This window comes from Cottoperca gobio, chromosome 14 (genome assembly GCF_900634415.1).
Source record: "Cottoperca gobio chromosome 14, fCotGob3.1, whole genome shotgun sequence".
Classification (NCBI taxonomy): Eukaryota; Metazoa; Chordata; class Actinopteri; order Perciformes; family Bovichtidae; genus Cottoperca; species Cottoperca gobio.
The window spans coordinates 16,588,032-16,605,895 of NC_041368.1; the positions used below are offsets into that span (position 1 = coordinate 16,588,032).

General features: G+C 40.3%; 1 protein-coding gene across 2 annotated transcripts; it reads right to left on the reverse strand.

The window, feature by feature from the left end:
• Positions 1–218: 218 nt before the first annotated feature.
• Positions 219–14,599, reverse strand: slc7a3a (solute carrier family 7 member 3a). 2 transcript variants are annotated; one of them, XM_029448886.1, is made up of 12 exons: positions 14,479–14,599; positions 6,586–7,219; positions 6,263–6,424; positions 5,727–5,910; positions 5,513–5,628; positions 4,987–5,209; positions 4,748–4,887; positions 4,377–4,479; positions 3,914–4,143; positions 3,606–3,772; positions 3,385–3,493; positions 3,128–3,285 (listed from the first exon to the last, which is right to left on the reverse strand). In XM_029448886.1, exons 2-12 carry the CDS (start codon positions 6,950–6,952, stop codon positions 3,128–3,130), a joined length of 1,959 nt encoding a protein of 652 aa, XP_029304746.1. In that variant the 5' UTR covers positions 6,953–7,219; positions 14,479–14,599. The 2 variants fall into 2 exon arrangements, with proteins under 2 accessions (XP_029304748.1, XP_029304746.1); XM_029448888.1 differs by lacking the exon at positions 14,479–14,599 and having other exon boundaries at positions 219–3,285; positions 6,586–6,952.
• Positions 14,600–17,864: the final 3,265 nt, after the last annotated feature.

The window sequence follows — 17,864 nt, forward strand, 5'->3', positions numbered from 1 at the left end:
AGTGATTTTCTTGTAGGTACCACAGTTGCTGAATGTGGACCGGGCAGAGAGGGAGGGAGGAAGGCATGTAAAGGTAGACTGTATGGCTATTTTGTCAAAGGGAGAGGTGGACAGAGGACGGTTGTACCATGCCAAAGGGTTTGTCTTCAACAGCCTGCAGCTCATTCAGAGGAAAAGTCTCAGGCTTTCTTTAAAAATTAAAAAACACAGACCATCTGTTAAGCATGAATTAATTTTATTAAAAAAAAACAAAAAAACATTGAAAATACAGCTCGTTTTTTTTTTTTACATGACAGCCATATGTACAAGATATAAAACAAATAGATCATTACTGTTAATGATAGCATTGAGGAGGGGAGAGGATTGTATTGATTGTTGAAAGGCACAAGGGCTGAGCTTGAAGCGCTCTGTGTGACACGAGTAACAGCCACGTAACCTTTTAATGATATCACCATCTCCGGCAGGACCGGGTTCAGGTCTCCAGTGAAAGTCATCAAATATTTGAATCGCCCCCGAGATGCAGCTGGACTCTTTGTTTTACCAGCCCCAGTGTCTTCCTCAGGCAGAAGGATCGTTATTTAGGCACCAGGTTATTTATTCCCGCTAGAAACACTTGACTGAATCCAAATTTACTGTACCTCTCTTCTTCACCACAAACTTTATGGATGACATGTCAAGTTCTGAACATTGTTTGCGACAGTATCTACAGAAATGCTTCAACATTGCATCTACCAGGACTTGGATTTGTATAATTTGGATTTTTAGCAGCAGTCAGTGTCAAATTAATGCATTAAAGTGTAATTTACAAAAGATATTACCAAATTATACTCACGGTCAAATATAAAGATACAGTTTTAAACATATACTGTACATTCTACAGTAAAGCAATTTACTAGACCAACAAAAAAATACTACAAACAATAAGTTATAGACTCCAGAGGGGTGGGGGTAACAAATAAAAATCATCTTTTAGAGGTCATTTGATTTGGAAAGCAGTTTCCAAAAACATTTTTAATTTGGTGAGAAAGGTGAAGCAAGACATTTGCAACAAAAACTTTTTTTTTTTAAAAAGGGAAATCAAAAAAGATCAGCACGCTAAAAACTGTACATTTAACAATTAAAATACATTAACATCTAAAAAGCAGATTTAATTGATTGAGCGATATGAAAAAAAAGGAACGCTATTCCAAACAAACAATACTATAAACATTTGAATATTAACAGTTCTATCAGTAGAAGTAAGTAAAGTAGCAAAAACAAAATACAGTTGAATACAAATATAAGTGATGGGAAATAAACAGACAAATCTGCAGAGAACAAGTTTCAATTGAAACTAAACAAAAACCTTTGAGTCTTTTCACAAGAAAGTAGAAACAAAAAGGTGAATAAGATATTTTAGTGGTGATGAAACCCCCTTGTTCAGAAACCCCAGCTCCCAGATCAGTCAGATTGTAGTCACGAAAAGAGATTGCTTAACGCAGGGGTGTCAAACGTGCAGGATGACTTTGCAAAGTGTAAAGATTAGTTTGTAGACACACGGATCTGTAAGTTGTAACACACATGTGTAAATGATAAACTGATAATATAATAATACAATATAATATACATTTTCAGAATGTACTTTTTTGCACTAAAACGAAGGGAACGATTTGGAGTCGTGGTTATTTAAAGGTTATTATGCTGTGATGTTACTGGTCCGGCCCACTTGAGATCAAATTGGGCTGCATGTGGCCCCTGAACCTAAATTGAGTTTGACACCCCTGGCTTAATGTGATTAATGACCTTGTTAAGTGCAAATGGTATCAACCTCCCCAGATCTGTGGAAATATCTGGGTACACCGCTGCAAAAACAATATGACAGGTGCAAGTATGTACATTAAATCTGGAATTAGCAAATTAACTCGATGAATCATTTAAAATTCATACAGATATTTACATGACCATGTTGTTTTGAAGACAAATATAATAATAATAAACCAAATATTGGCAAATAAGTGTATGAAAGTATGCTTTGTAATAACAGATGGATGGGGTTTACACTACAGTAAATACCAGAAAGCAGAGCAGAGATTAAATATTAGAACTTCTGCTACGTTCTGGATTTCAAGGTGCTTTAAAAAAATAAAAAAAAGGGTCGAAAATTAGTTTTTCAACTTTATGGCTGTTTAAAAACATTTTAGTTATCTGGTTTAGGTTGAAACAAAAGGCCACAAAAGGCCCGCAAATACCATTTCAACACAGTGTATACGCAAAACAAGCAGGGATACTTTACGATAAGCAACTCATTTCATAGGATTTTAAAAAGGGTGCAGTGTTCAGTTACGGGATGGCTGATCTCTGGGAGCAGGAAGGGGCAATCTGTAAAGTGTGTACTTCAGACTCAGACACTGAATCGTACAGTGTAGGTGACGTCAACGTCGTCTATGTGCTACTGACCTAACCGCACAGAGGCCCTGACTGACACTGTAAACCACACAGCCTCAGTGCTGCCTTGTTTACACACAAACAACAACAACGCTGGTGCAATAAACAAGGACCAATTAACTAGACACATTGACTCTAGTGAAGGCTCTGTGCCTTCGTGGTGGTCTAACTCACTGATCCAAGTGACTTCATGGTCTTAACTCATAGTATTTAGTGATAGCAGTTATTACTCTCCCCTAGTGGCCCGGTGGCTCCACACGCAGCCACAGCGCGCCACTAACGGCGAGGAAGCAAAGACGAAAAACAGTTAAAATGCAACATTCTTCCAGTTAAAGGCTTCGAATAACTGAAATTCACGAGGAGCGCCGCAGTACTCTTTGTTAGTTAGGTCCATTCAAAGCATGTGTTATAGGCGGGTAAATATCTCCCATAGGGCTAAGGCTAAGTACGAATAGACAGATTGAAACAGACACACGGGCCAGAAAGTGGCTCTGTCACAGTGTCACCATCAAATTGAATCAGCCTCCAGGTCAGAGGTAAGATGGTGTGTGTGTGTGTGTGTGGCGTTTCCTTGCCTCTTCCTTTAAACCCAGGGTTACGCTCCAGGCCCCCTACATTGCAGCATTCGGCTGCCAGTTCAACCAGACTGCCGAAATGTGTGTACTTGCTCTGGCAACACTCCCCAGGTCTACGTCGGTGAGCATCAGGGGCTTCCGCCTGCTTCCGCGTCGCTGTCGCCGGGAGCGGCCTTGTAAATCGGGCTCTTGGTCTGCAGCGAGGGCTCGTATTTGCGCGGGGACGCCCTTCTTTTGGCAGCTTCACTGCTGTTCTTAATGCCATAGAAGAAGTAGATGGCGAAACCTGGAGGGGAGGATGGAGGCAACGGGAAGTTACAAAACAGTCTCATCAATGTGCCGCAATAGAAATGATAAAAAAACAATATGTAGTGTTTAAATGTACCGATAAGCATCCAGACAGCGAAGCGACACCATGTACCCCAGTCCAGCTGCATCATGAGGTAGATGTTGACGAAAACACTGAACAGAGGCAACCAGGGAAGCAGAGGGACCTTGAGAGGACAGAGAAATGGAGGATGTGAGAAGTCAGCATGACTATTTTAAAATTGACCTGGTTCTGCTTTGTGCAACACAAAGAGTCTGTTCTCAGGGTTTGATCGTTACCTTGAACGTGAGAGCCTCTTTGCTCTCAGGCTGCCTCCAGATGATGACGACACAGACGCCACAGAGCAGAGTTAAGATGACACAGGCCAGCACGACGGCTGCATGCCCTGCCAGCAGCTCTTTGAGACAGTTTGCCAGGATAACGCACAGTATGACGATAAAACCCGCTGCGGAGAGACAAGTGGGAGACAACGTTGGCGTCAAGATACTAATTATCGTACATTTGTCTTGTTCGCTGTTAAAACAAAACGCATTTATCAGCAGTCGACAACAATCTCCAGATTTAGATTCCTCTCAGACACACTTACAAATAATAGCAGTGGTGGCGTAGACGATGTTCCCAGAGGTCTGCGTTGGAATCTTTCCACTTGGGCAGAAGAGCAGCTTGATGGTGAAAGCCTCGCGAATCGGCTTCTCCTCCGTCTCCATGCCATACTCGTCACCGCTGTCCCCTCCACTCACGGCCACTTTCTCCCCTTCCACCAGCTCCACCAGCTTCTCCGTCTGGCTGGATGAACTCAGTCTGCCTGGCTGGTACCTGAAGAGGGAGAGGAGATAGAAGCCTTCGTAAAATATATGTAAATTCTTCATCTTTCGATCGGTGTAGTCCAATGCCAGTATGAAATTACTTTATCTATACATAGATTGTGATGCAACTATTCTTTTAAACTGGCGTCATTGATACATGGGAATGTCTGGGAGAGAGTATTTAACACATGATAACAACTTAAGACTTTGAGTGTGCTTGTATAGAATATAAACTGTGCTCACCTGAGGATGAGGACACAGATGGCCACTAAAGAGTATGCCAGCAGCGTGCCTATGGACATTAGGTCAACCAGGGCTGCCAGGTCGAACAGGAAGGCCATCAGGGCTGGAAGGAGAAGGAAAAACTTAGAACTACAATAAACGCACGGATACATCGCAGCATCTGTTTCTGCAGACTTTTCTTAACAGTTATTGATCCCTAACAAACTGCCAGTCAGTCGTGCTGCTGGAGCTGAGGCAGCAGGTGACCCAGCGAAGACGGCCCCGCTGGCCCGAAGCAATGAACAAACACAGACACACACAGACACACACACACACAGAAAAAGAAGAAGACAAAAACATGAAAACTACACCAATAGAGGAAGTGAGCTTACCTGCAACAACGCCAGAAGCGATGGTCGCCAGCAGAGGGGTCTTTGTGCGAGTGTTGATCCTGGACAGAACACGGAACAGCAGCCCATCCTCTGCCATGGCGTAGATAACACGGGGCATGGGGAACATAGAGCCTAGGAGACTGAGGGAAGATCACAAGTTAGTATTAAACTTACATGTTAAAAAGCTTTACAGTGTTTTGTAAAAACCAAAGTGGCAAGAATACAATTTCCCTCCGTACCTGGTGGACAGAGCGCAGAGGGAGCCCACGGCCACGATGTATCTGGCAGGCCCCCAGCCGACGTAGCTGAAGGCCTCAGGCAGAGGACTCTGGGAGTCCAGCTGGTAGTACGGCATCATGAGGGTTAGAGCGGCAGACACGCCGAAGTAGGCGAAGAAACAGATCAGCAGCGAGGCGACGATGCCGACAGGTATGGAGCGCATGGGGTTCTTTGCTTCTTCGCCTGAGGACAACAGGGGGGTGAAACAAGAAGAGGATTAGTTGATGACAAGTGTTCACATGAAACCAGGAGGACAGAAGGTTCATGTGAGATGTTATGCTGGTTGATAGTTCCAACTTATTCAAGCTACATGGACATGACCTCGATGGTTTTTACAGTAGTGTTCAAAGATGATGCGGAAAACTCTCAGATGTAATTATGGATGTAATTATTGAATCTAAACTCATTATCCACAGCACGTCACATGTGTGACCATAAGAGTACCAAGTCAACAGGGTCCCATGTCACAGATTTAACACCACTCACTTGTTGTGGCGATGCAGTCAAAGCCCACAAAGGCGTAGAAGCAGGTGGCAGCACCAGACAGGACTCCGGTCAGGCCAAACGGAGCGAAGCCCCCCGCGCCAAAATCCTCCGCAATTCTGAGAGGCAGAAAAACAGAGACGCGTAGTTTAGCAATCAAAGAACAGGTGAAACAGTCAAACTATAAGATTTGCTGTCAAAACATTAAAATACTGACTTCAGAGTCTTAGTGTTGTTGGTGCTGTTGATGTAGCTGATGTAGTCTTCCTCCGTCAGGTTCCAGTTGGCAGAGTCCCCCTTAACGAAGCCAGAGATGATAATGAAGCCCAGAACCACCAGATTGATGCCTGTGAAGATCTTATTCACCAGCGCCGACTCGTTCACACCAAAGGCCAGAAGTCCTGAGGGCAAGAGTACAAAAGACGGATGTAACAGAGAGAAGGAAGATGTCCCACTTCAGAACCGTTAACAACATTTCCTGCCATGTGGGTGGATGTGTTGATGCTTCATAACGTCCAACATAAAGCCAACTATTTCTACTGGCATGGCACACAAGCTGAAATATTAGTGAGCCTGCTCTGCAATGTTTTAAATACAGACTTCAATAACATATATTTATTTTTTTAATGACATTCATCCTGCAATCTCTCCTGCTTATCCTGTGACCCCCCCCCCCCCCCCCCAGAGGAGATCCGGACCCCCTTGCTGGGAAGCCCTGAGAGTAATGACTGTTGATGAGCAGGGCTAACTCACCAGAGAGCAGCAGGACCAGGATGAGAGCGAACAGGTCCGGGTACTCTGCCAGCACATTCCCTGGCACCTTCATCGTCATGGAGGCTTTAAAGAAGCCAGAGATCTTTTGTTCAACCAAGCTGTCAAATGTTGAGCTCCAGGCCCTCGCCACACTGGCCGTACCTAACAGAGAAAACAAAGAAACGTTGATAGGTAAACAACGTACTAACTGAAAACGACTCATCCTTTTCACGGTGCTCTATATTCTTACTTGGTATTTTTAGCACACTGAAAAATTGCATCACTAAAAGGCGCTGCAACAACTGAAACTTTAGAAAGCTCACCTATCACATAGGAGAGGATGAGGTTCCACCCTGTGATGAAGGCCCAGATTTCTCCAACTGTCACGTAGCTGTAAAGGTATGCAGAGCCTGTTTTGGGGACACGGGCGCCAAATTCAGCGTAGCACAGGCCGGCCAACATGGAGGACAGAGCGGCGATGAGGAAGCAGAGGACAATGGCGGGTCCTGCCTTTTCTCGGGCAACCTCGCCAGCGAGGACGTAGACACCGGCACCGAGTGTGGCGCCCACCCCCAAGGCAATGAGGTCCAGGGTGGACAGGCAGCGGGCGAATCTGGTCTCTTCATCAGAGCAGTCTAATGCCCGACGACGCAGCAGCATTTTGCCGAAGGTGGCCAGCTTGTTGGCCATATTTGCTGTGACTGTGTGGGCGCTTAACCAGGCTGTGTGTTTTAAATCTTCCTAGTGTGGGTGTGTGTGTGTGTGTGTGTGATTGACAGAGCTTAAACAGAACACGTGTGACTGGTCTGTGGGTAGAAGTACTTTGAGCAGATGGGTAGGTTAATCAAGTCCTTGCTAATTATTGGTCCTTTAATGTAGCTATGCTATCACTCGAGGGCACAGAACAGAACGAGGAAGTGGCAGGTCAGTAGTTACGGTATTTTGCAGCAGCAGCACCTGTAAGAAAACACAAGAAAACAAGAGCTCAAACTAGGGAACTATTCAGTGACTGCCCAAGCTTACATTTCACACAGCTCTGTGTTTGCCACGGTGACTCAGGATTATAGTATAATATATTTCCAGGAAAGGTGTTCAAACTGCAGGGTAACCCTGAAAAAGAAACAAAGAAACACAGAAACAAAGAAAACACAGAACTGCTCAAAAAATGTCACCTTGACACGTTCTCTCCCCTCCTGGGCTATACAAGATAGCGTGGCAACTTTGTAGCATAAGTGGTCAAGTTTAATTGTGTAGTCTGATATCACACTCACACACACACACTGTGTCTGAGTCAGTGTAGATACATTTCAAGTGAACTCAGGTAGCACCAGTGCCGTTGGAAACTTTCCTGGAATATTCTTCTTCACTTTAGTAAAAAGGAGATAGTCCGTCAGCAGGTTTACAGAGACAATAACCATTATGCCGCAAGAGAACCTGTATAAACACCGGTGATGCAACTTTCAAGCATTCATACCTGCACCTCCTACAGCATACTGTAGTAATATGAGGCACCAATAGATCTCATGAAGACAAAAGTTAACCTAATGCAATCCAGGACTTAATTTTGTCTCAACAAATAAACCTGGCAGAGCATACACACCCATATATAAACACAAGAACACCTAGACTAATTCCTCACCACTCCCTTACTGCGAGAAAGGGCTCTCTACTACCTATGTTATGTTTTTTCAGCAGAGAGAGGCTGATAGGGAGAACCCTGGGAAAACCAGAGACTGTGAAGGATTGATATGTTAGAATTCTGCAAGCTAATATCAACAAGGGAGAGGAGGACAGCGTGAACCAGCTGCACTGGGACAAGGTTGATATAGAGATAAAATATACTGAACTGACCCGTATCCTCGAACAAACAAGAGAGGTTGAAATAATACCCTTATAATTAAATTAGTGCTGTAGTCCTTTAATGACTAAATGTCCTTTGAAATTGAAAAAAGTAAATGTAGGGCTGTCCTCGACAGACATTCTTTGTCCAACAACACTCTTATGATTAGTTGGTTTAATCGACAGATATGTAAAAATGAGATTCTCCTCAAATAAGCATGCAAGAAATACCACTTTAAATCTTTTTAGTTGATCACTTTAAAGATTTGCTCATACGTTTCTTGGATTCAGCATGAAAAAAGAAGAAGAAACTAAAAATCGACTAAAGAAATTTTAGAGTTTTATTTGAACCGTGCTGTATGTAACTATGGACTTTGGTTGAATAATCGTTATTGTCAATGGTTAAAAAAAAGAAATACGTAGACAAAACCATCCTCAACAACGACAACCCATTTTACATCAGGACACACGCACACAGTTCAGAACAGGCCAAGGGCACTGGGCAAAGCTCATCTGACCAGGACAGATGCACTGTTTTTCTGTTTGCCTTTGGAGGCGTCACAAAGACAGGTTTGACGTAAATCACCATTCGAGCGTAACACAAACACACCAACACCTTCCAGGTCAGTTCAAGCAAACAAAAAGTTATGAGGAAATGGGCTATAAAAAGAAAATTCTACTACATTGCTACGGGACATTTAAGAATTTTTGTTTTTATTTTCACTCCAGGCTGCGCGCAGAGAAATGGCGGTGTTAAACAGGTTCCACCTGTGCTACTCTACCTTAATGAAATGTTCCAACAAGATAAGGCGTGCAGCTGCTCCTGCTGAGTGACTCATTAAATGCAAGTGAAAATACAGTTGATAATATACTTCTCATTGTAATGTACGCCTAATTTTATAATGAAAACTTTTTTATAATGAGTGAATAATGTCTTCTGACAGAAAGCAGGACAGGAGCCAAGACTCATCGTGCTGCAGTTGACTTCAAAACTGTGAAGAGCCACAAGTTCAACGTTGAAGCTTTACACATCGAGTGTGTGTGAATGAGTAGGTGTGAATGTCCGTCATTAACAATCCAACATTTGTCTTGGCTCAGTGCTTCAAGCCTCATCTGACCAGCTTACATGTTTTCACATGTTTTTTTTATTGTGGTATGTGATGTCCGAGTTTGATTACTTCCTTCAGTATCACAGGGATACTGTGTCTTTTCCTTTTGGTAAAAGCTATACAGTAATTGCTTGAATTGAAATGTTAAGTGATGATCATCAGTGCTCGAGTGAAAATTAAACGTCAGATTGTTACATGTTATTTGTAGGTAATGCACATGTTGGGACACAAGTCTTTGCAAAGAAATGCTTCTTAAGTCAAGAGCGAGGCCACATTTATCTTATCTGCAAATACTACACCACCTTTACAACTGCTACAACTGACATGACTAACCAGTAACTATTTTTTGCATCATAAAGTAATTCCACTGGCTCCATTTTCATGCTTTATTACACTACGAGACAAAAAAGCAAGTCTAACACCAGTACCTTGAATATTGCTTGAAATGAATGGTATGAGGCAGAGCAGCGTCAAAAGCAACTCTGCACCAAGTCCGAAGCTATTAATGCAGTGATACCCGATTCCTTGGTGCGAGTGCTGAGAAGGCAGACGGACATTTCACTTCACCGGTTAGGCAGCAAAGCGGAGAAGTGAAATACTAGCCTTTTACCTAACCCTAACCCAATTGAGGAACATACCGCAACATGAAGCTGTAACCAGTTTGCTTTTGTCACACTTTAGGGGAGACATTTCAAGAATTCCATTACACACCTACTACTACTACATAGGATTAAAGCTCCCGGTACTTTCAGGCAGTGGTGAAAAGATGGAGCATGACTCAGGTGTAAGAAACGAGAAGGCGTATCAGATGATACTGCAGCTTTTAGGTAAGGCGTGGTTACACATCACAGCAAAAACAAGTGTGACTAGAAAAAAAAAAGAGCTAAGAATCCAAATACAACATGCGTACCTGAGCGTTATTCAAAAACAAACAAGAAGTGATCCGCCAATGTTTTTGGTGACTAGCCACATTGTATTTCTGAGAAATCCTTTGGTTTCCCCCATGTTTCAGATCACACGGTATGTTAGATCATATTAAAAAGGAAGGACAAAGTATTTCAGCTGTAGATGTATGTTATGGTCTAATGTTGGCCTGTTCTTTTTGATAGCACACAGGATACAAGCCCTCACAAAGTTTCAGTACAATGATAATATTCTATTAATACCATAAAAACAACATAACCTATTTATCAAAGCTCTTCTAGTTGTACCATTTCAAAAGAAAATATCCTGCCCAGTACAGTTAAGTGTTGGGAGAAATAAAGACAAACACTGTCAAACAATGAAATACAAACAGCACCGAGAGCACCCAACAATAAACAGTCCCTCTGAAGACTGATGGGAAACTGGTACATGGTGGACATTCTTCCACTCCCCACTTGGTGTGACATTCCAGTAGCATTTTCCCCTCACACACACACACACACACACACACACACCAGGAACTGAGATCTGACAGTGTCAATGTTGTGTCAATAAACATTTATTACTAAAACTACTGTGCCCAGCCGGCTGTGATCTCTTCAGGGGTTCAAACCAACACCGCACACACCTTCACTGAGCAGCAGGACAAAAGTGCAGAAACTGAAACTATGCAAACTGTAAAGCTCGGAGATTTTAAAGTTAATTACATTTGTTTGGAAATGTCTTTGTATTTTCCTTTCCTTTTTATGCCTGCAGACACCTTAAGGTTATAAAAAAAATGCAGACCTCAATTAAGGGTGGTCTCATTAAGCCTCCTCTACCCTCAGTCACGTCAGGTCAGCTAGTTGCTAATCTTTTCCTTGCGGTTTCCACGAGGGTGCCCGTTTGTGTAAGTCGGGCGGATTTACAGTATGCCAGGTTGCACAGAGGTGTGTCTCACGGATGTGCTGCATTTAAGCTCCACTATGTAACAAACCACATACGCCCATATGAAAAGACTAGTGTGCTACCTGCAGCCATTGCAGACTGTTCTTGTTCTTAAAACAAATATTAAGTGTTGACAAGTTGATTTATGTTTCGTTGTATCCTTGTTGACTTTCTTCTGCAACACCACAACCAGAAAATAATGCATTTCTTTAAATGTGACTTAATAAAGACTTGATGTTGGAGGACTACGACATCAACTCGGGCCAACAGTGCTTCGGTTACAACAGTTTCTGGGATAATAGTCCTGTTACTTGACTTAGTATTGCTGCAACTGCTGCCACCTACTCTAAGAGGATTATTTGGAGAAGAAACAAACCTGCTAACCTCATTAAAGCCTGTTGCTGCTCCTCATTCTATTGACACAAACAACGCATGGCTTTGTTTTGACTGCCATCTTTGACTACAACGACATCAACACGGCTTTATGGTTATATAACCAGATGAGTGATGCTATTTCTACTATATCTGAGTAGCGTTGTCAAAAATCTAATTATCCATTGCAAATAAAAAAAAATGATATATAATAATAAATAAATATATATTATTATTATTAATATATATATATATATATATATATATATATATATATATATATATATATATATATATATATATATATATATATATATATATATATATATATATATATATATATATGGTGTATATTCTTCCACTGCCCACTTGGTGTGACATTCCAGTAGTCTATTCCCTAATAATTATTATTATTATTATTATAATATTCCTGGTAACACCACAATTGTACTGTCATTTGTGGGGCCAGCAGCTTAACAAATGGAACAGCATGTTCAGTACCCTGCGGGACACTAACATCCGTTGAAAGGGGCGACTATGACCTTGCGTAACTTTGGAAGGTACACCGTATCATGACTGGCTCTACAGAGCCTGTGAACCATTCTTCGGGTATCACACACAGAAACAATGGCTTTCCAGGTGTTTGAAGTTATGAATAGTATATCTTTTGAGCCAGAAATGTATGTTTGTATGTATAAGATACACTTTAGTTTCATATAAAGGCTGCATGTGTGTGTGTGTGTATGTGTGGCCAGACCGACCACTGAGATTGAACTGAACGACCCTTTAAGTCACCTGGCTGAAAACCAGCACTCCTGCCAAAACCTACTCTGTGCTGTGAGATGGAATGTGACAAACTAAGGAGATGTTCACTTTCCCATGGTCAACGCCAACACCATTAACAAGAACGAAAGTACAAATCTACACCTAATAAGAACGAATAACCTGTCTGCTGGACACCTAAGCATGCCAAGATATGTTACTAAATTACAGTTAAGAAAGATGAAGCCAATTATGCAGAAAAACTTGACAGTGGTGCTCCAAGTAATTTTTTCCTCCAAGTATTTAATTATTATAACATTTCCCAGCTTGTACAAGAATTCTACTCAAAATAAAAAAAACACAAAAACAAATCTCAACACAATATACATGCATTTAACCAAATCTGCCAGTTTGTCAGTCAGAATCTTGACTTGTGGATGCCCAGATGTACCATGAACATATCGGACTCTCAGATCACTTTAAGAAGGTTGTGCACACTCTTCATGTTACACACAGCATTTCTGCTAAACTTCTCTCTGATCCTTTTACTAGACAAATAGTCAGCCATCCCACTCACTAATCCCAAGAGGTCATTATGGTTACAGAAGAATTAGGATTTGAAGATAGCTGATGCAATAGTGTAGCAACATATCACTTGCAGTATGTTCTTACAAATAGTAGGGCTACATATCTTCCTGCTATGTAATAGACGCACTGGTTAGTTGTATTTCAGCCCAGAGAGGTGTGTCTAATATTTAGTCTAATCCCGGTGGTGTAAATATACCTCTCAGTTTAATGCAATATAATTCAACAGCACTAAATGGACCGTGACGTTGGATTAACACCTCTAAAAATAACACACTATTTTAGGGTTTTTGTATTCAATACGATCATATTTTTTGTTTGTCGTGTGTACCTGTTGTACATTCCCATCAGGGTGGACCAATAAAAAAAACAATCTGACATGTTTCAACGTGTTCACGGGGAAATCTAGGGTTGTTACTTGTCAATAATACAGAAATTAACCTTCTATAGAAACAGCAGTGACAGGCTGTGAGAAAAAACCTGACCAATTTAGGAGTTTGTCTTCTGCTGTACTGATCTTGAAAGTACTAAAATGTTAATGAAGCCTAGATATTAAGAAAGTAACCTGGCATGTGGCTACCCGGTAAGTCAAACATCCTCTCACTCCATCAAACCACTACCACGCAGTTTTAGGATCACATTACAGATCCCGACTCTCTACTCATGCGTTCACCACCACACTACACTACTACAATGCATTTCTTAATACCGGAGTGACTATCAATCGGCTGATGCAACCCAAGCATGGCAACACCGTGGACCAACGTGCTAGTTAACATTTCCCGTAAATATGACTCCGTGTTGACGTCAACTCGCAGATGTTGGGCATGAATACATTAGTTTGTATTTAAAATAACCTTACTTACGGGTAGTGTCAACTATACTAGGCGTTGTTCAGCTGTCCTTCTGGCTGATAGTCCATCTGTCAAGGACTGAAACACCAGCTAGCTACGTGGCTTCTTTAGGTTCTCGTGTGGCGCAAATGTTGCCTTCAGAGATGACGGAAACATCGTAAATACCCTATGAATCTGTGTATAATTGTAAACAGTCTTAGTAATTACATTTAACGTTAATTAGTTAATGATGAGTCAGTATTCACAGTTGAATATTCCAACCGGGTCCGTTTTGGGTAAGGTTTGTTTTTATTTGATTGTTAGAAATTCGGCGATTTCGGGAAGTCTTTGAACGCAGCTATATTCATCCCCACGCCTTGGTCGCACGGGTGGGCTAGCCGGCTAGGACCACAACAATGAATGAAAACACCGAGTGATAACACGGAAACGTGTCGAGAATTGCGTTTAGTTTTTTTAAATACACAACGTTTAAACATTTCACCACAACGGCCACTTCGTATTAAATGCCGTGTTGTTACTATGTTGTGTTTTTTCTGACTACATCAGCTGATTCCCCGCTTAACTGACAAATACTGTGAATACTAATTGAACATTTGTGTACAACTTTCGACTACAAACAGTGTCTCAAACATAAAGCACCAAACAAATATGAAGTTAGTTGTGATCTGTAAACATTAGTGCGCCAATACAACTGACAACACACGAGGGAGGATTGCATCAGTCCACTTCTACAGGTAAATTAAACACGAGCGGATACAATATCGTTACAAGACGACTTGGATAACAACTTAAATGTTAAAACTTAAACTTAAATTGTATGATAAAATATGATGAAGGGCATTACCTTGAATATGTTCTGGTTGATAGTGTTGAAAGGCTGTTGCCGTGGTCGCTGATGAAATATCCCGCTCCGTTAAGCGGGTGTGCTTTTGATCAGTCGCGAGGGGCGGGGTGTACACACAAACTGACGCAATTAGGATGTAGGCGGGACTTTTCCCCTCGTGAATGGAAATATAATGATAAGAATATCTTTACATTTCTAATAACAGAGCTCTGGTCAATTTGTGGAGAGCTTGAACAACTTAGAAAAATAAAAGAAGTAGAAGAAGAAGAATAAGTGTTGATACAGACAATAAGCACAGCGAAAACGAGAGAGTGCGCGTGCGTCTCCGTAGTAGGAATGCCCATATATGGAAACCAAGCGTTGGTGCCCTTCCAAGAGCTGCTATGTATAGGCCCTGACTCCCCTCTCTACACACTATATCCGCTGTCGCTTTGTTCCACAGATTAAAAGAAAAGGAGGGAAAACCCAATCTATTTCTTTCATGTTCATTTGCACCCAGTGACCTGGGAATGCTACAATGTCATTTTAATATATTTTACTGAAACATCATCAGCATGCCTGCATATGATGACATTCTGTGACATCATGCATGCAAATTAGGGGGTCCCAGCAACTCGTTTCAAAACAGTCTGATGAAACAGAAACACAATGTGGCATAATTTAAAGGGGTACCTCACAATTCTCTTTTTTGAGTGTGGAGTTGGACATTTTACAGTTGCAAAATAAACTTAATATAAAATAAATCAAACTACAGTATGTAATGGCATCACTGTTTCTTAGCTACCTTAAACATTAGTTGACAAAACAATATCAAAACAAGGTCCATTTTATTCTCAGCATTTGATCGTGGAGTGTAAAGTTGCCAATGTTACAAATTAAAAGTTAAAACTAATAAAGTGTATGAAGTTAGTTTTGTGAACTCCTGTTTCCAAGGTCAATAATTGACTTTCAGTCTCTACTTTCAACACATTTGAGCAAGGGAGTTTATTCTTGACATTAAGAACAGTATAATCCCAACTCAAATGTCTACTTAGTAGCTTTTCTGAGCTTTCAAACGCATCATTGGGCTTCATCAGCAAATGGAGCTGGCTCAAGTTAGTCCACAATGGGGACAATATGGTGTTTATACTTTTTAAAACTCCCCTTAACATACATATTTTCCATTTCACTTCCTCTTAAAAAGCTTTAAGATTGTCAAACTGATTCATTCATAACTTTTAACTTAGAAGTAACTTTTGTTCACATTTTAAACCTGTTAAATACCAAAACCATATAGAGTTTAGGGTTGTGGTTGTGGATTAACTAGTGATGGTCATCGGAGTGTGTTACAAGTCAATGAAATGTCGTTGAAATGTTTGTTTTCAGGAATATGCACATTGTACATTGTGACCCGGCTCTATACTTAAGGAGAGAAACAAACAATAACAAAAAAGCAACGCAAACCAAGCTAACATAATTTAGGAAGATAAAAAGGTACAACAAGAAGCACAAAAAACTACCAATCAGGAGACAATGATCCAATAAAAACAAAGAAATACATGAAAAATAAGAAAATAAATAAACATCTCAAGAAATAATTAGACATCATGAAGTAAATGTGATGGCAATTCTTTAAATGAAATGTTCTAACGATGAACTTTCAGTCTCTATGTTGCCCGACAATGAAATGTGGAAATGAGTTATTGACTGAAATGTGATCACTGTTTTCTGAGAATCTCTTCTATAAAAAACATTGTTTTGGATTTATTGCAAAATCCAGTTAGGATGTGCCATGTTCGCAAAAACAGTTGACCCCGCCTAATTTGGTTGAACAATTTTTATTTTTTAAGAATATGCAGCATGTACATTTGGGCTCCTCTACAACGCAGATGGATGAGATGGGGAATAAAACAGGATTTAGCGTTAAGGTTCTAAATCAAAATGTTATTATGGTGCTTTAGTTTAGCATATTCCTAAATACATTTCCAATACATTAATACCACCAAAAGCTCCAGAAGAAATACGAAATGGACCCAATGGAGAAATTGTTTCTTTTATGTTTTATGCTTTATTTTATTTGCGCACACAAAAGACTGGATAAAATCCAGATAATGAAAGAAATAAAGCGTGTGAGAGGGGACGTCAAGAAGCCACAGGCTTATACAACGGACCCCCCTTATACTTAAGGAGAAAAACAAACAATAACAAAAAAGCAAAGCAAACTAAACTAACATCATTTAGGAAGACTAAAAAGGTACAACAAGAAGCACAAAAAACTACCAATCAGGAGACAATGATCCAATAAAAACAAAGAAATACATGAAAAATAAGAAAATAAATAAACATCTCAAGAAATAATTAGACATCATGAAGTAAATGTGATGGCAATTCTTTAAATGAAATGTTCTAACGATGAACTTTCAGTCTCTATGTTGCCCGACAATGAAATGTGGAAATGAGTTATTGACGGAAATGTGATCACTGTTTTCTGAGAATCTCTTCTATAAAAAACATTGTTTTTGATTTATTGCAAAATCCAGTTAGGATGTGCCATGTTCGCAAAAACAGTTGACCCCGCCTAATTTGGTTGAACAATTTTTATTTTTTAAGAATATGCAGCATGTACATTTGGGCTCCTCTACAACGCAGATGGATGAGATGGGGAATAAAACAGGATTTAGTGTTAAGGTTCTAAATCAAAAGTTATTATGGTGCTTTAGTTTAGCATATTCCTAAATACATTTCCAATACATTAATACCACCAAAAGCTCCAGAAGAAATACGAAATGGACCCAATGGAGAAATTGTTTCTTTTATGTTTTATGCTTTATTTTATTTGCGCACACAAAAGACTGGATAAAATCCAGATAATGAAAGAAATAAAGCGTGTGAGAGGGGACGTCAAGAAGCCACAGGCTTATACAACGGACCCCCCTTATACTTAAGGAGAAAAACAAACAATAACAAAAAAGCAAAGCAAACTAAACTAACATCATTTAGGAAGATAAAAAGGTACAACAAGAAGCACAAAAAACTACCAATCAGGAGACAATGATCCAATAAAAACAAAGAAATACATGAAAAATAAGAAAATAAATAAACATCTCAAGAAATAATTAGACATCATGAAATAAATGTGATGGCAATTCTTTAAATGAAATGTTCTAAGGATGAACTTTCAGTCTCTATTAGTTTTTTCCTGGTATCACCCCACAGTTCGTGCTTATGTTTTGTTATGTTATGTTGTGTTATGTTGTGTTATGTTGTGTTATGTTGTGTTATGTTGTGTTATGTTGTGTTATGTTGTGTTATGTTGGGTTATGTTGTGTTATGTTGTGTTATGTTGTGTTATGTTTTGTTATGTTGTGTTATGTTGTGTTATGTTGGGTTATGTTGTGTTATGTTTT